This window comes from Delphinapterus leucas, chromosome 15 (genome assembly GCF_059928025.1).
Source record: "Delphinapterus leucas isolate spDelLeu-1000000601 "Yukka" chromosome 15, BTC_Dleu_Yukka2, whole genome shotgun sequence".
NCBI lineage: Eukaryota > Metazoa > Chordata > Mammalia > Artiodactyla > Monodontidae > Delphinapterus > Delphinapterus leucas.
In genome coordinates this window covers 34,318,946-34,337,324 of record NC_143143.1, presented here as the reverse complement: position 1 = coordinate 34,337,324, position 18,379 = coordinate 34,318,946, and the positions used below count along the sequence as shown (strand labels likewise).

Sequence of the window (18,379 nt, the reverse complement as noted above, 5' to 3'; positions counted from 1 at the left end):
AGCATCACTGTGGGCGTGAAAAGAGCTTCCAAAACTGGAGGTAAAGTCATCAGCAGAGAGCAGGACCAATTGTCCTTGGAATACCCACCCCCCGAGAAAAAGATTGCCCCGGTGACCAGGAGCGTGCAGGCCAGCAGCTGGGATACCACTGCTGCTCCCCACGGTCACTTACTGAATGCTCACTGCCTGCCTGCGCCCTAGGGGAGCTTGGGTGTACCATGTGGGCTTCCATGAAGTCCATTTCCTTTCGAGGGTTCCAGGGAGTCCTGGGAAGTGCTCACACACCCTGTGGGCACAGCCTCTGCCCTGTACCCGTGGTCTCTGCTGTTCCTGTCATCTCTGAGAGCTGTTTCTCCAGGGGTGGCAGGCACATTCCATGAATCACTCCGTTTTGTCCACACAACAACACTGTGGGAGCGATAGTATCAGCCCAGTTTTATAGATGAGGACACTGAGGCCCACAAGAGTAAGTGACTCGCCCAAGGTCACATCGCACAAGGTCAATGGCAGGGCGGGGATTTTCACATCAGCTTTGCCAGACTCCAAAGTTGGAATTGTTTTCTCACCATTCTGGTCTGCCAGGGTGGGGCAAAAGGGAAGGCAGGAGTGAGGGACACAGAGTTTGGGGAAGATGGCAAAGATGAGTTTTTAAGTGTTTACGACGCCCCGTGCAGGAGGGAGGCTTTGGGACAGACATCAGAGCCTGATACAGATAGCAGAGCATGATTTGGAACTTGACTCTGGTTCTGGGGCAGAAGGGGCTGGTCGTCCAAGGCAGGCCCTCCCAGGTCTTCAAGACTCCTGAGGGCCTGAGAGTCTCACACTATTTTAGAAAGAACAATACTTTTATTTGAGGATAGCTCAAAGAAGTCATTTACAAAACACCTTTTGTTTTCAAAGCACAGCTTTTCATAAAAAGCAATGTCCACCCTTTAATACATGCTCTAGTGTGTCAGGGGCCTGCCCAGGACTTGGGTAGCCCCGCGGGCCCGGGATGTGCCGGTGCTCAGCATTCCTCATCTGAGTTGTCCTTGGCCCACCCACCGACCTTTGGGGGGCCGGGGTTGGCCTGGGGGCCAGCGGGGGCAGGGACAGAGGCCGGGGCTGGGGCCAGGTTCACCCAGCCGGGCCCTCGGGGCAGCACGTGGCTTTCATTCAGTCTGAAGATGCGGTAGTTCTCATAGTGGACGTTGTGTGTGATGTCCTTCAGGTCTTGGAGGTGGGAGCTGGGAGATAGGTGGTAGGTCAGCAGGACTTCCAGGGCATCCTCCAGGGCCCCCGCAGCCCCCCGGGCTCCCCACATGCTCACCGGATGAGCAGGTCTCTCAGGAGGGGGAACTCACAGTGAGCCATGTTCTCCACTACAAGATACGGCACCAAACCCCTGAGTGCAGGCTCTGTTCCACGCCCCGCCCTCGGCCAGCACCAAGTAAGCACCTGCTGTATGCTGCACACCCCCTGCCACTGCCAGCCCTTCCCCACATCTCCCTGTGTTAGCCCACCTCCCGTTTGTTTGTTAGTTCATTCATTCATTCACGGCTGTGTCCCAGCCCCTGGTACAGGTGGCTCCTATAAACAGCTGTTGAATCAGCAGGGCCTTCCTCTGCTCCCTCAGGTACCCCCTCCCATCCCACATTTCCTTCACTGTGCTTTTCCCACCTGTCCTTGTCTGGTCAGCTCTGTGGCACATAGTAGGCCCACAATCAATTCTAGTGAATGAGTAGGGTGCCTCCTGGGTGCCAGGTATCATGCAAAGCAGAGGCTCTGCCCCCTCCAACCACCCTATGAGGTTGATGTTACAATGATACCCATTTGACTGTGAGGAAACTGAGGCCCAGGGTGTTGGGGAACTTGCCCGGGGCTTCTGAGCTGCACAAAGGAACTTGATCCCAGGTCTGTCTGTTTCCTGTGCTGGGCTCTGTGGTGGGTGTAAGGATGCCAAAGGCAACAGGGCTTTTCAACATGTTCTCCCCTGAGCCCTCGCCAGGGCCCCTGCACTGACCTTCAATGATGCCCCACTTCGTCTTCCGGCCCAGGACACACCTCCCATTCACAATGTGCTCTCGGTCAGCCCCGACCACAGCGAAGGGGATCCGTTCCTGCAGGGAAGGGACAAGATCAGAGGGTTGGCCCCACCCGGGGAGTGGAGAGAGAAGACACTGAGATAGGAACCTGCAGGATGCTGTCCTTTGTGGGGAGAGAAAGTGATAGAAGGAGCACAGATATCTGAAGTCAGAAGACACAAAGTCTAATCAGTGTGCTTCAGTTTCCTCATCTGTAAAATGGGAGTCATGACAATACTGATGCAGGGCTCTGTGAATGTTTGGGAAGCATAATCTTGGGCTTAACATAATGAAGGGGTTAGCAGAACAAGTCTTGGAAACCAAGTGTTACTCAGAGCTACATTAGTGATATAATACTGCTCATGCCCAATTTCTTACCACCTTCAACCATTATCATGAGGGTTAAGAGATAATTTTGTACTATAGTTCAAAAAGATACATGCACTTCTTAGCTCATAGCAGCACTATTTACAATAGCCAAGACATGGAAATAACCTAAATGTCCATTGACAGCTGAATGGATAAAGAAGATATGGCATATATATATATATATATATATATATATACACACACACAATGGAATATTACACAGCCATAAAAAAGAATGAAATAATGCCTCTTGCAGCAACATGGATGGACCTAGAGATTATCATACTCGTTGAAGTAAATGAGAAAGAGAAAGACAGGGACTTCCCTGGTGGCGCAGTGGTTAAGAATCCGCCTGCCAATGCAGAGGACATGGGTTCAAGCCCTGGCCCAGGAAGAACCCACATGCCACAGAGCAACTAAGCCTGTGCGCCACAACTACTGAGCCTGTGCTCTTAGCCTGCGAGCCACAACTACTGAGCCTGTGTGCCACAAGTACTTAAGCCTGTGTGCCTAGAGCCCGTGCTCCCCAACAAGAGAAGCCACCGCAATGAGAAGCACGTGCACCGCAACCAAGAGTAGCCCCCGCTCGCGGCAAGTAGAGAAAGCCCGCACACAGCAATGGAGACCCAACGCAGCCAAAAATAAATAAATTTATTAAAAAATGAAAGAGAAAGACAAATACTATATGATATCACTTATATGTGGGAATCTAAAATATGATACAAATGAACCTATCTACAAAACAGAAACAGATTCACAGACATAGAGAACAGATTTGTGGTTGCCAGGGGGGTGGGGTGGGGGAGGGATGGACTGGGAGTTTGGGATTAGCAGATACAAACTACTATATAGAGACTGGATAAAAAACAAGGTCCTACTGTATAGCACAGGGAGCTGTATTCAAAATCCTGTAATAAACCATAATGGAAAAGAATATGAAAAGGAACACATATATATATGTTTATAAACATGTATATATAAATATATATATACATATACATTATATATATAAAACTGAATCACTTTGCTGTATACCATAAACTAACACAACATTGTAAATCAACTATACTTCAATAAAAGAAATTTAAAGAGAGAGAGAGGACTTCCCTGGCCGTCCAGTGGTTAAGACTCTGCCCTTCCACTACAGGGGACATGGGTTCGATCCCTGGTCGGGGAAGATCCCACAGGCCGCGGGGCGCAGCCAAAAAATTAAAAAGAAAACAAAAAGAAAGAGAGAATTTTGTAAACCAGGGGCTGGCAACCTATGGTTCCTGGGCCAAACCAGGCAAGTTCGTTGGCATACCGCCCCTGCCATTCATTTACTCTTGTCTATGTTGCTTTCATTCTACTACAGCAGAGTTGAGTAATTGCAACAAAGTCTAAAATACTTACCATAGTCTGGCCCTTCACAAAAAAAGTTTGCTGAGCCCTGTTGTGAATTCTGGTTGTTTACTTATTCGTGGCAGGAAGTGGAGATTAAACAGGCAAGTGCTGCATGTAGGTTTGTTTTTCTAAGAATTAGGTTGTGATGGGGAATAAATTGATGCTAATAATAACTGTCTCTTGCACACTTATTATGCATCAGCCCATGTTTGACCCTCAATAGATGTTATATATCTGGATGATTTATTGAGAGGTTAATTTGAATACATTCTCTTTTATTTCCCCCAGCACTGTTCCAGCTGTGAGCAGGCTGCTGTCTTTGCTGGCCTCAGGACAGAAAACAGAAGGTCAAGGCTCTTTGAACCTTTCACAGGAAATACTGTTCATTGCTCCAATGGGGAGCGGAAAGAGGGAATGTGTGGAGAAACTGGATGCCAGACAAGAAGCAGGGCTTCCATGTACAGATGTGCAGTTTGTGCACTGCACAAAGGTAACTTACCATGAGGCTGTGTAGGGCTGAAATCCCATGCAGGCTCCCTTCTGTGAAGGAAGCTACTGCCTTTTTCTTTTTCTTCTTTTTTTTTTTTTTGCGGTACGCGGGCCTCTCACTGTTGTGGCCTCTCCCGTTGCAGAGCACAGGCTCCGGACGCGCAGGCTTAGCAGCCATGGCTCATGGGCCCAGCCGCTTCACGGCACGTGGGATCTTCCCGGACCGGGGCACGAACCCGTGTCCCCTGCATCGGCAGGGGAACTCTCAACCACTGTGCCACCAGGGAAGCCCCTACTGCCTTTTTCTAATGCAAGCTAAAGTGCTGTGTAGGTTAGCAGGGTCCCTGGGGGAGGGAGTAGAGGCCAGGTGTCTATGGATGAAGAATCCCAGGCCTCACCCAGGTGCTTTGCAGGATCCAGACAGACTGACATTGAATGTACCACAAGGACAGGAAGATGGGGGCTTGGAAGTGAAATTCAGTTGATTCAGAGAAAATGAAGATGTGAGCTATTTCCTTTCTTTCTCCCCCTCCCCCTTTCTTTCTTTCTTTCTTTCTTTCTTTCTTTCTTTCTTCCTTCCTTCCTTCCTTCCTTCCTTCCTTTCTCTTTCTTTCTTTCTTTCTTTCTTTCTTTCTTTCTTTCTTTCTTTCTTTCTTTCTTTCTTTCTTTCTTTCTTTCTCCCTTCCTCCCTCCCTTCCTTCCTTCCTCTCTCTCTCTTTCTTCAACTTTACTGAGTATAATTTACATACCACAAAATTTGCCCTTTTAGAGGTACAGTTCAGTAGTTTTCAGTATTCTCACAAGTTGTGCAACCATCACCAAAATCTAACTCCAGAGCACTTTCATGACCCCAAAATGAAAGCCCGTACCCTTTAGCAGTCACTCCCCATTTTCCCCTAAACCTCCCAGCCCCTGGCAACCACAAGTCTATTTTCTATCTCTATAGATTTGCCTATTCTGGACATTTCATGTAATGGAGTCATATAATATTTGGCCTTTTGTGTCTGGCTCCTTTCACTTAGCATCACATTTTCAAGGTTTATCCACATTGGGTTAGGGTTAGGGTAGGATCTATCAGAACTTTATTCCTTTTTATGGCTAAGTAATATTCCCTTGTATGGATAGACCACATTTGTTTATCCATTCACAAGTTAATGGACATTTGGAATGTTTCCACTTTTTGGCTATTACAAATAATTCTACTATGAACATTTGTGTATGAGTTTTTATGTCAACATAGGTTTTCATTTCTTTGGGGAGTGGAATTGTTGGGTCATATAGTAACTTAGTGTTTAACCTTGAAGAATTGCCAGACTGTTTTCCAAAATGGCTGCACCATTCGATACTTCCACAAGAAGTGTGTGAAAGTTCCAATTTCTCCACATCCTTACTAACACTTGTCATTGTGTGTCATTTTGATACTAACTACCCTAGTGGGTGTGAGGTGGTATCTTATTGTGGTTTTGATTTGCATTTCCCTCATGACTGATGATGTTGAGCAATTTTTCATATGCTTAGTGGCCATTGGTATAAATTCTTTGGGGAAATGTCTATTCAAATCCTTTGCCCATTTTTAACTCGGGGTACTTGTCTTTTATTGTTGATTTCTAGAGTTCTTTATATATTCAGGATACAAGTCCCTTATCAGATATATCATTTGCAAACATTTTCTCCCATTCTGAGGGTTGTTGATATGACCTATTTCTTGCTCGCCTTGAGTTTGTGGATGAGTGGAGATTCATACCTGCTAGAAATATATGAACTTTCCCCAAGTTGCAGAGAGAGACGAATCTTCAGATGGAAAGGATGAGTGGGAAGCACATCACCCAGCCTTGGTCCCACCAGCCTCCCCACCTCCCATGGCCTCCTACCCGGATCTTGCTATTGAGGATCTTGTCATTGATGTCCTCATCGAAGCACTTCTGTGGATACACCTCTATGCCGTGAGTCTTCAGGTTTTCCTGGATCTGGGGACCACACACAGATGACCTCAGCCCACCTGTGCATTCTCCCCCACTCCACACCCCCACTGACCCCAGACTTGTCCCAGGTGCCCAGATTACCCTGTGCCTGAAGGCCTCTCGCTCCTCAATGGTCAGGCTGTCGGCCCGAGCGATCACAGGCACCACGTTCACAGTCCGGCAGAGCCGCTGCAGGAACTCAATGTCCAGGGGCCGCAGCCTGCTCAGGCGGGGCAGTGATGGCAGTGAGCATACGATGAGTGGGTGCCAGCCCGCAGCCCACCCCGGGGGTTCCTCCTCCTCTTCTTCTCCTCCCCACGCAGGTGGCCCTCTGCCCATCGGCTCAGCCACCTCACCAGTGCCCGGTGGGCGGCACGAAGTACACGCAGCAGTGCACTCGGGTGTCGGGGATGTGTCGCTGCCGGGTAATGAGGATCTCCTCCTGCAGGTAGTGCTCGTACTGCTCATTGATGTAGCCCAGGATGGGGTCCCAGCTGGGGTGGGAGACGGCTCAGCCTCAGAACCTTGCCAGGAGCCCCCCTCAACCTAGGTCCTCTGAGTGCTCTCCCCTTAGGATGACCAATCGCCCCATTTGCCTGGGACACAGGAATTTCAGTCCCACACAACCTGAGGCCCTTGATCACCCAAGTACCAACCCCCCACACCCCTGCATCTTCAGAGAGACCCCTGCTTCCTCTTCCTCAGCTTCCTCTTCCGTAAAATGGGGACAGTAAGAGAGCACCTACTTTGTAGGGGAGGAGCGAGCATTAAAGGAGAGAAATTGCTGCAGCCTGGTTCAAACCACCAGGGACTCTCTCCCAATTGTTGCCAGGGTCCCTTCCCCCCACAGGGCTATTGTCAACACAGCGGCCAAAAAGATCCTTTTTCTGCTTAGCCTCCAGTGGCCAAAGAAAAGCCAAAGTCCTTATGTTGCCCTACAAGTCCGTACCCCATCCCACTGCTGAACTCTGCCTCCCCTCCCACCCCACCGCCACTTCAAGGCTTTTGCACCTGCCGCCCTCTGCCTTGATCACTCTGCTTAAAACTGCACTCCCCCACCAACTACAGCTCCATCCCCCTTTCACTCCCAGAAAGTGTCCTGTGTCGGTGATAAAGAGTTCAGGTTCACCCTCAACAAAACTGATTAATTTTGTTCACTGTTTGCCTCCCCACACCCAGGACAATATACATTTCATGCAGACAAAGATGTTCATCAGTTCTGTTCATTGCTATATCCCTGTGTCTAGAACAGAGCTTGCACATACTAAGTGCTCAGTGAGGTGCTGTGTGCAGGGCTGGCTTCATGGGAGTGTGGATGGAGCCGGCACCCAGGGCTCTGAACCAAGAAGGGCCCACGCAGGGCTGAATGCTCTGCGGGTATGGTCTCACAATTCTCAGTAATTTTTTTTTTTTTTTTGCGGTACGCGGGCCTCTCACTGTTGTGGCCTCTCCCATTGCGGAGCACAGGCTCCGGACGCGCAGGCTCAGCGGCCATGGCTCACGGGCCCAGCTGCTCTGCGGCATGTGGGATCTTCCCGGACCGGGGCGCGAACCCGTGTTCCCTGCATCGGCAGGCGGACTCTCAACCACTGCGCCACCAGGGAAGCCCCTTAGTAATTTTTGAATAAAGGCCCCCACAAGTTGTGCAGCCAGTCCCGATTGTGTGTGTGTGTGTGTGTGTGTGTGTGTTTGTGTGTGTGTGTTTGTGTTTCATCTCCTTGAGAGCCTAGAACAACTCTGCAAAGGGGATGTCGTCACCCCCAAGTTACGAAGAAGGAAGAGGAGGCTCAGAGAGCTTGCGTGGCCAGGCCCAGGTTATACAGCTGGGAAGTGGTCAAACCCAGGGGTCCTGACTCTGGAGTGTGGGCTTCTATCCCCCTGCCATACCATAGCCTCTATCGAGTGCTTCCAGGCAGCAAGCTAAGACCTTTACATACTTGACTCCTTTGATCTTGGGGGGAGAGTTGCACACACCCACTGTACAGACGAATAAACTGAGCCTCAAAGATGCCACAGCCAGGTGGCTCCAGGCCTGGATGTTTCCCAGAGACTGGAGGGGCAGGGGCAGGGGCAGCCAGGGCTCTGCCCTTCCCACCTCCCCGCCAGGACCCACCACTTGTCGTTGTTGATCTGGTCCCCGAAGCCGGGTGTGTCAGTCACCGTCAGCTTAAGCTTCACGCCGCTCTCCTCGATGACTGTAGGGGGAGAGCAGAGGGGCTGAGAGTGGGCCTGGGTTGGGTGGGGTGGGGGGTGGGGTGAGGGGGTGCTCACTCACCGTGGGTCACAGACTGCAGCTGCAGCGTCTGGGGTGTGGGCACCCCCAGGCCCGGCATGGTGGACTTCCACATCTTGGACTTGAAGAGTGTGTTCACCATGGTGGACTTGCCCAGCCCGCTCTGTCCTGTGAGTAATCACACGGCAGCAACAACTGTAGATGCGTTAGGCATGTTTCTGAAATTCTTAAATAAATGGTTTTAGAAAGTAAACTGTTTTCTAAGTATAACAAATACAGAAAAGCACGTATTATCATAAGTCTCCAGCTCAATGCCTTCCCCCATTTTTTACTGAGGCAAAATTCATATAATAAGAAATTAACATTAACCATTGAAAGTGAACAATTCAGTGGCATTGGGTACATGCACAGTGTTGTGCAACCACTACCCCTATTAGCTCCAAAACATTTTCATCACCCCAGCAAGAAACCCTATACCCACTAGGCACTCACTCCCCATTCCCCCTCCCCCCAACCCCTGGCAACCACCAATCTGCTTTCTATCGATGGATTTGCCTATTCTGGACATTTCTTTTTTTCTTTTTGGCAGCGGCACTTGGCTTATGGGATCTTAGTTCCCCAGCCAGGGATGGAACCCGGGCCCTAGGCAGTGAAAGTGCCAAGTCCTAACTACTGGACCTCTGGGGAATTCCCTGGACATTTCATATAAATGGAATCTTGCAATAACTGTCCTTGTGTATCTGGCTGCTCCCACTCAGCATAATGCTTTCAAGGGTCAGCCACACTGTTGCATGTGCTAGAACTTCATACTTTTTCATGGCTAAATAATATTCCATCAGATGGATAGACCACACTGTGTTTATCCATTCATCTGTTGATGGGCAGGTCAATGCATTTTTACAAATTAAACCACCCATGTATGCAGCACCAGATAAAGAGACAGAACACACAGCTCCGCCCAAGACCACTCCTGCCTCCTCGCAGTAACTGTTAACACAGCTCCAGGGACAGCCACTCTCCTGACATCATCGGTAGGGAGCAGCGCTGCCCGCCCTCTACTTGGGGAATCACACAGCACGTGCTCTTTCATGTCTGGCTTCTTTTAGTGAGATTCCCCTATGCTGCCTGAGCTTGTAGATGGTCCATTCTCCCCGCTGCGCAGGCTTCTCAAACTCCGCGGACCACGCCCTGCAGTAGTAAACATCCTACATCACAGGGCAGGACACACTTTTGTGTCTAAAACTGAAACTGGGACTTCCCTGGTGGTGCCGTGGTTAAGAATCCGCCTGCCAATGCAGGCAACACGGTTTCGAGCCCTGGTCTGGGAAGATCCCACCTGCCACAGAGCAACTAAGCCAGTGCGGCACAACTACTGAGCCTGCGCTCTAGAGCCCGCGAGCCACAACTGAAGCCCATGTGCCTAGAGCCCATGCTCCACAACAAAGAGAAGCCACCGCAATGAGAAGCCTGCCCACCTCAGTGAAGAGTAGCCCCTGCTCACCGCAACCAGAGAGAAAGCCCACACGCAGCAATGAGGACCCAATGTGGCCAAAAATAAATAAATAAAATTTAAAAAATTAAAAAAGAACTGAAATTGTCCTTTGGGCTGTGCTATCCAATATGGGAGCCACACCTGGCTATTGCCACTGGCAGTATGGCCATACACCAATCTGAACTGAGATGTGCTGTTGGTGTAAAAGAATAAACCATATTTTGCAGACTTGTTATGACAAAAACAATGTAAATGATCTCATGAATAATGTTTTATATGGATTACATGTCGAGATGATAGTATTTTTGGAATGTATTGGTTTAAGTAAAAAAGACGATTAAAAGTAAGTTGTCCTGTTTCTCTTTACTTTTCTAAAGGAAGCTACTAGGGAATTTAAAATTATGTATGTGGCTCCTATGACATTTCTTTTCTTTTTTTTTTTGGCCACGCTACGTGGCATGTGGGATTCTAGTTCCCTGACCAGGGATTGAACTCGGGCCTCTACGAGTGGAAGTGCAGAGTCTTAACCACTGGACTGCCAGGGAAGTCCCCTTCTATGACATTTCTGTTGGGTACCCCCACCTTAGAATAATGCCCTTAGTTGGTGCTACACACTCTGACATTTTATGTTCCATTATATCCAGTTTATTTTGTGAGAAGTGTAGTTTTTGACCTACAACATTAATTTTGCATATATAAAAATGCAATTCCAGATAAAACTGACCCATGGGGAACTTCCTAGATGCCAGGCACTGTGCTAAGCCAGATGAGGAAACTGAGGCAGCGAGGGGTCAAAGGCCCTGCCCCAGGTCACACACTGGGGGTTGTTAAGGCCTGGGACCAGGATGAGTCTGGTGTTCCCTACTTCCTGCCACACATGGCCTCCCCTTTTATTGCTTTGTTTGCGTTTGGTTGGGGCTTCACGGTGATTTTTGTCTTTTCACAATTCAGTGTTTCCCAGATTTCCACCTACAACACTCTTGTGAGGTACGACTATCAGGCCCACTTTACAGATGGGGAGGCTGAGGCTCCAAGAGGCGATAGGTCCAGGCGCACAGGGTGGCGTCCATTGGTCTGTCCTCCTGTGAGCCCGAGGCCCTTCACTCACCAACGACCATGATGTTGAACTCAAACCCCATCTTCATGGCCTTGATCTTCAGTTGGTCCAGCACGGCCTCGATGCCCACGTAACCAAGCATCTCGCAGGGTAGGGTCCTCGGACTGGAGGCCCGTGACGAGCTGCGGGAGGGGGACTGCCTCAGGGGGTCCATGGGGCTGAGGAACAACGATGCCTGTCATCCGGGTGGGGTGGGGAGAAGAGTCGCTGGGGCTCCAGAGGGGGACCACCCGAGTTCTCATTTCTGAACCCTGACTCCTGAGATCTGCTCCCAGGCACTCCCGTACTTCATGCCCCCTCACCTATGCATCCCCCAAGTCCCCACCGCCCACGGGGTTTGTCGAGGGGTGCCTGGGGGAGCTGCCTCTCAGGGGAGACTGAACCCGCTTTCTGATATGCACCAGCCCCAGGGATCTGTCTCTCCCCACTCAGACTCTCCCACAGCAGAGTGTGGCCGGCCTGGCAAAACTCAGGGTCTGGACCCATGGGGGACAGAGAGGGAGAGAAGCAGCCTCATGTGGCACCTGGTGGCCTTGGATCCCTGTGGGAGCCTTGGGGGGCTGCCCTGTCCTGGCAGACCCTGGTTATGTGCTGAGGGGGAGGGGAGAGGGTGACAGTTAACTGAAGAACCTGAGCTCCACCCCCTTCCTGTGACCCCACCTGGGGGCTCCTCTGCAGCAGGGGGCTGAGAACAGGGACAGGTAAGCTACTCCACCAGGCCCTTTCGGGTCACTGCCCTATAACCATCACAATGACCCCGGCCTAGATCTATAGACAGGAACCCCCTGCCCCCGCCCCGGGGACGCACCTTTGCCCAAGGTCACTTAGCTGGTAAGTGGCAGCTCTGGGCAGCAGCCAGTCCCTCTGCTTCCAAGTTCATGCCCCTTAACCACTCTGTTGGGGAAGCAAACCTGTGACCCATGGCCAGAAAGTACAACATCCATGTGTTTTCTTCGGTCCGTCCATTGTTGGCATCGTAGTGTTTTAAATTGCCAATATAGCCAGAGTTTTGTCTGTGCACAACACTGTTTTAGGAGTCCTAGGATGTTAACTTGTTAATAATCATCAGAGCCCTGTGAAGTAAGTGCAGCTACTACCCCTCAGTTTACAGATCAGAGAGTCCAGGGAGTGAAAGTGGTTCAAGGTCACACAGTGAGGAAGTGGCAGGGCTGGGATCTGTGTCCACATGCTCACCCTCTGCAGCCTCTTTTCTTGTTCACACAAACATCTAGATTTCTAGTGTATCTTAGAGATTATAAGCCTTGGCAACTCTGGGTCCAGCCTACAGCTGACACAAGCTGCCCTCTTTTCTTCTTCTTAAATTTATTTTTTGGCCACGTCACGCAGCTTGCAGGATCTTAGTTTGCTGACGAGGGATTGAACCCCGGGCCCTGGCAGTGAAAGCGCCAAGTCCTAACCACTGGACCACCCGGGAACTCCCTAGCTGCCCCCTTTAGATGGGCTACGTGCTCTCCAGTTTGCCATAGCCCTCACCCCTCCCTAATGTCTCCCTAATAAGATGTTTCCTATACCAAGTTCATCTCAGTTATTTCGTTCTCACCTGTTTCCTGGCACCTGAGTTTGCAAGCCTAAGCAATCCTCTGTTTCAGATGTTGGCAAATGTTTTCTGTAAAAGGCCAGATAGTATAGATTTTAAGTTTTGCTAATCATAAGATCTCTGTTGCAACTACTCTTCGGCTCTGCCGTTGCAGTGGGAAAGCAGCCACAAGTAGATGGACGGGAATGGCTGCGTGTCAGACTATTTACAAAAGCAGGTGGTGGTTTGCCGCCCCCACTCTGCCCACCAGGACTCAGCAACTCTGCCCGATCTGCTCAGCTCAACTGTCCTGAGCCCCAGCAGCCTCTGTCCCTCCCTGCCCATGCCCTTCTGCTCCCCCACTTTCTACACATCTGAAGACAGAGGCTTAAACTTCACTTTCCAGGCTTGGAGGCCAGGAGTGGGGCTGGGCAGGACCCTGGGCAGAGCCTGCCCTGAACGCGTGCCATTCCTGCTGGAGAACTCTCTCAAGCTACGCCACAGCTCTTGAGGGACATGGCAAGGCTGGCCTCCTCATCAACGCAGATGAGAACGTTCTGTGCGGATGACCAAACAGCGCTGCTGACACGGAGACTCACCTTGCACGGGAGGAGATTCCGTCTCTGGGAATGTCTCCTAAGGAAATAAGCCTCTATGCCCAGAAAACACTTTCTCCAGGAGAGGTGTCACGCGTGAGTGATGTAGGATCTGGAAACCTGGGGGGAAGATGCCCACAGGGACTGCGGACTGGAGGATCAGGTCTGCAGAAAGCAGGACCATTCAAGGCGCTCTTGGCCATGTGGACTGGGGAAAGCCAAGGGTAAAGTGAGCAGAGTGTGGATGGCAGGTGAACCCAATGTATCCAAAGAATCAAGACTGGAGGGAATCGTACCCACAGGTTGGGTGAGAGTAATACAAAACCATTTAGTGCATTCATTGTGCCAAGGGAGTGTTTACATCAATTCCATTCAATCCTCAGCAGCCTGAGAAGGGGGAATACTCTCCATACGCCCACTTTACAGATGGGGAAACTGAGGCAGAGAGGGGTCAGGGGGTGGGCCTTCGGTCACACACGGGTGGGTGTTAAGGGCTGGGAGCAAGATCCGAGTCCGAGGTCTGACTGGCCTGAAATGCATCCTGCCATGGCCTCTATCCCATCATTGCTCTGCTTAGGTCCAAGGGCCTCTATGGGTGCTTTCTGTCTTTTAATGACTTGGAATATCCCAGCTTTTCTTTAATGAGAATAAACAAGAAATGAGGCACCTGGGCATCTGGACAGGAAGACTGAGGGTCAGTGGGGAGAGGAGAGGACTGGCTCCTGCCCACTCGGCCAGGCCAAGGGGTGGGCAGGGGCCACAGTCATTAAACCATCCCCCCTCCCCGCTTTTTATTTTTTTCAATTGAGGTAAAATTCACAGAACATAAAAATTAACTGCTAGCCATTTTAACGTGAACAGATCAGTGGCATTTAGTATTGATATGTTCACAGTGTTGCAAATCTGCCACTGCTACCTAGTTCCAAGACATGTTCATTACCTCTAAAGGAAATTCCATTACCACTAAGCACCCTATCCCCGTCCCCCTGCCCCTGGCAAACACTACTTTCTGTCTCTATGGATTTGACTATTCTGGACGTTTCATATAAACGGAGTCACATACTATGTGGCCTTTTGTCCTTCTCTCACTCAGCATCATGTTTTCAAGGTTCATCCACTTTGTAGCATGTGTTAGTGCTTTGTTCCTTTTCATGGCTGAGTAATATTCCACCACATGGAGAGACCATAATGTGTTTATTCATTCACCAGTTTGTGGATATTTTGGGGTGCTTTCACTTTTTGGCTATTATGAAAACTGCTGCTGTGAACATTTGTGTACAAGTTTCGGCGTGGACATGATTTAATTTCTTGGGTATATATATCTAGGAGTGGAATTGTTGGGTCTTATAATAAGACTATGCGTAACTTTTCAAGGGACCGTTTTCCCCAGTGGCTGCGTCTCTACCCCCTTTTGCAATAGAACAGTCATTTCAAAGTTACCCTCCCTGGGCAACAGGAATCTGAGATCTCAGAACAGGAATGGAGGGGATGGAGAGTGTAAGATGGGGATCCCAGCACAGGAGACTGTATTACATGGTGGTCAAGGGCTCTGGGATCTGATGGCTGGGTTCCAGTTCAGACTTCTCTGCTCACTAGGTGTGGTTGGAAGAATCATGATGCCCAAAGAGTTCCCATCCGAATCCCTGGGAACATGTGAATATGTTACCTTATGTGGCAAAAGGGACTTTGCAGATGTGATTAAGGATTCTGATGGGGAGATTATCCTGTGGGCCAGTGTAATCACTGGGGTCCTTATAAGAGGGAGGCAGGAAGAGCAGAGCCAGAGAAGGTGTGAGGATGGAAGCAGAAGTGGAAGTGATGGGGGTGGGGCATGAACGAAGGAATGTGGGTGGGTGGCCTCTAGAAGCTGGAAAAGCGGAGGAACTGGGACTTCCCTGGTGGCACAGTGGTTAAGAATCTGCCTGCCACATACATACAATGGAATATTACTCAGCCATAAAAAGAAATGAAATTGAGTTATTTGTAGTGAGATGGACGGACGGAGAACCTGTCATACAAAATGAAATAAGTCAGAAAGAGAAAAACAAATACCGTATGCTAACATATATATGGAATCTAAAAAAAAAAAAAGGTTCTGAAGAACCTAGGGGCAGGACAGGAGTAAAGACGCAGACATAGAGTAGACTTAAGGACATGGGGAGGGAGAAGGGTAAGCTGGGACAAAGTGAGAGAGTAGCACTGACATATATACGCTACCAAATGTAAAAGAGATAGCTAGTGGGAAGCAGCCGCATAGCACAGGGAGATCAGCTCGGTGCTTTGTTACCACCTAGAGGGGTGGGATAGGGAGGGTGGGAGGGAGACGCAAGAGGGAGGGGATATGGGGATATATGTATGCATGTGGCTGATTCACTTTGTTGCACAGCAGAGACTAGCACAACAATGTAAAGCAATTATACTCCAATAAAGATGTTAAAAAAAAAGAATCTGCCTGCCAATGCAGGGGACACAGGTTCGATCCCTGGTCCGGGAAGATCTCACTTACTGTGGAGCAACTAAGCCCGTGCGCCACAACTACTGAGCCCGTGCTCTAGAGCCCGCAAGCCACGACTGCTGAGCCCGAGTGCCACAACTACTGAAGCCAGCGTGCCTAGAGCCCGTGCTCCGCAACAAGAGAAGCCACCACAATGAGAAGCCCATGTACCGCAACGAAGAGTAGCCCCCGCTTGTTGCAACTGGAGAAAGCCTGCGCGCAGCAGCGAAAACCCAATGCAGCCAAAAATAAATAAATTAAATAAATTAAAAGGAAAAAAAAAAAAGCTGAGGAATTGATTCTCCCCTAGGACTTTCAGGAGGAACACAGCGCTGCCCACTCATTTTAGACTCTTGACTTTCAGAACTGTAAGATAATAAACTTGAATTGTTTTAAGCCACTAAGTTTACGGTAGTATGTTATAGCAAGAACAGGAAATGAATACATGTGTGACCTGAGCTAGTTGCTGAACTTCTCAAGGCCTCAGTTTTCACATCTGTAAAATGGGAATAGCAATAATACCCACTTTAGGATTTCCATGAGGAATACATTAGGTACACGCATCCTTCAGGGATATTGTGGGTCCAGTTCCAGACCACCACAATAAAGCGAATATTGCAAAAAAGCGAGTCACACAGCTTTCCCAGTGCATGTAAAAGTTGTTTACACTATATTGTAGTCTATTAAGTGGGCAATAGCATTGTGTCTAAAAAAGACAACATACGTACCTTGACTAAAAATTAGTTTGCTAAAAAATGCCAAAATAATTACAATGATAACATCAAAGATCACCCCTCACAGACTGCTGTAACAGATATAATAAAAATGAAAAAGTTTCCAAATGCTGTTGGAAAATGGTACCGACAGACTTGCTCAACTCAAGGTTCCACAAACCTTAAATTTATCAAAAATGCAACATCTGTGAAGTGCAGTAAAGTGTGCCTGTATAGCGTCAGGCACAGAGCCTAACATTAGCCAACATGTTTTCCCAGCGAGACCGTAAGCCCCACAAGGATACGAAGGTGTGTCCACCTGATTTACAGCTGGTCCCCAGGGCCTAGCAGGCCTGGCCCCTGCTCTGGGGGTAAGGGGGGAGACGAGACAGCTCCAGGTGCCGTGTCAGGAGCCCTGGGCTCCAAGTTCTGGGGAGAGAGCTCATTTGAGCGACCATAACCATCGCCTCACAAGCATCACTGTGAGGATTAGAATAGAGAAGGACCCCAAAGGCTGCTGCTGCTGCGCTGCCAGGCACACAGTCGCTGCCCAGGCAAGGGCGGTGGAACAGAAACATCTTCTCCCTCCCCTCCCTCCCTCCCCTCCTTTCTTTTTCACCTCCCTCCCTCCTTCCAACCTGCCACCATTTTTCTTCTGTCTTTTCTTCATTCATGAAGGCAACAGCGGCTGAGTGTCTGCTGTGTTCCAGGTTGGCTCTCTGGTCCATTGAGAAAAATCTCTGGAATGAAGAGGCCGAGAGGCCTGTGGCCTCCTCCTTCCATGCTGCACCTGCTGACTCACCTGGGCCCTGGGGGACTGGTGGGGGGCGGGGCTGGTTGCCAAGGCCTCAGGTGGTGTGGACCCGGAAGCAGGAAGTAATCTGTATTCCCAGGACCTAGCACCTGCTTGGCTGGGAGATTTCCAAGGCAGGTGGGGGCCCAGGGGTGGGGCTGCTGGGGGGAGTGGGCGGGGAGGAGCTTGCTCAGGCCAGGGCCAGGAGAGAAGTGGAAGAGAGGCTGGGGTAGGGGCAGGGGTAGGGGCTGGGGCCAAGAAGGGTGGTGTGGGAGGGCAGGGCCAGGGCTGCAGTGCAGCGGGGCAGGGATGCGGCACTGCATCTGAGGTGCAGTTCTGGGGGGCTGGAGCAGGCGGTGCCCAGGACCATCCAGCTGAGATGGCCTTGTTAACGGAGGATGTGGAGCAGGAGCTGAGCGCCACAGCCCAGCAAATGCTGGGGAAACTGTGGAGCCACCAGCTGTTCCAGTCCGAGTGGGACACCGGTGCCTTCATCATCTTCCTCATCTTCCTCGGTGAGTGTGGCTTGGCCTCTGGCCCCCGGCAGCCTCCCAGGCCGAGGGCCATATCTGGATACCCATCCTGCCCACAGGCGTTGTGGCGCTCCTGCTGCTGGCCGTCTGCATCCATTGCTGCTGCTGTGGCTGCTGCCAAAGCCACTCCTCCAGGTCCCGGAAGGTGAGCCCGGAGCACCAGGGCCAGGCCGAGAAGGTGGCGGTGGGGTGGGGTGGGGCGGGCCGGGGGCCGAGGATTGAAGCCACCAGCCCGTGTGCCTCTCTTGCAGAAACACGCCGGGGGATTTGATAACCTTGCCCTGGAGCCTTAATGCGGAGAGTTCTTGCTCCCCTGCCTTTGTCCTGCTGGGCAGCAATAACAATGCCTTGTTCAGCCAAAGCCTGAGTCTGGAGTGTATTCCGAGCCTCCTGTCACGGTGGGCAGTGTAGGCCCCCACTGCTTCATCCAGATGCCCCCTGTGTCCCTCACAACCTTCAGATGGCATGACTGTCACCAGGAGACCTCGGGTGACGTGCTGCAGCCACCCAGCGGCTGCCCGTTCACCATCCCATTCAGCCCCTTGGAGGCCAGGGGTTCAGTCACTGGGTACTCGGCCCTCCTGACTACCAGGGACCCCTGGCCAG

General features: G+C 50.5%; 2 protein-coding genes across 2 annotated transcripts; one reads left to right on the top strand and one right to left on the bottom strand.

The window, feature by feature from the left end:
- Positions 1 to 738: 738 nt before the first annotated feature.
- On the bottom strand, positions 739 to 11,570 carry SEPTIN12 (septin 12). The gene is made up of 8 exons (XM_089896208.1): positions 11,099 to 11,570; positions 8,541 to 8,666; positions 8,379 to 8,460; positions 6,622 to 6,759; positions 6,176 to 6,488; positions 2,003 to 2,099; positions 1,310 to 1,361; positions 739 to 1,226 (listed from the first exon to the last, which is right to left on the bottom strand). Exons 1-8 carry the CDS (start codon positions 11,259 to 11,261, stop codon positions 1,007 to 1,009), a joined length of 1,191 nt encoding a protein of 396 aa, XP_089752334.1. The 5' UTR covers positions 11,262 to 11,570; the 3' UTR covers positions 739 to 1,006.
- A 5,764-nt stretch (positions 11,571 to 17,334) lies between these two features.
- On the top strand, positions 17,335 to 18,359 carry SMIM22 (small integral membrane protein 22). Its single transcript, XM_030763558.2, has 2 exons — positions 17,335 to 17,755; positions 17,833 to 18,359. The coding sequence occupies exons 1-2, from the start codon at positions 17,620 to 17,622 to the stop codon at positions 18,042 to 18,044; spliced, it is 348 nt and encodes a 115-aa protein (XP_030619418.2). The 5' UTR covers positions 17,335 to 17,619; the 3' UTR covers positions 18,045 to 18,359.
- Positions 18,360 to 18,379: the final 20 nt, after the last annotated feature.

Bases quoted from the DNA above. Each gene is read 5' to 3' on its own strand.
- SEPTIN12 (XM_089896208.1), bottom strand. From the start codon at position 11,261: ATGGACCCCCTGAGGCAGTCCCCCTCCCGCAGCTCGTCACGGGCCTCC. The intron at 6,760-8,378 runs GTGGGTCCTGGC...CTCCCACCCCAG, and splicing joins CAGATCAACAACGACAAGTG to CTGGGACCCCATCCTGGGCT. The intron at 1,362-2,002 runs GTCAGTGCAGGG...CGTATCTTGTAG, and splicing joins GAAGTGGGGCATCATTGAAG to TGGAGAACATGGCTCACTGT.
- SMIM22 (XM_030763558.2), top strand. From the start codon at position 17,620: ATGGCCTTGTTAACGGAGGATGTGGAGCAGGAGCTGAGCGCCACAGCC. The intron at 17,756-17,832 runs GTGAGTGTGGCT...TCCTGCCCACAG, and splicing joins CATCTTCCTCATCTTCCTCG to GCGTTGTGGCGCTCCTGCTG.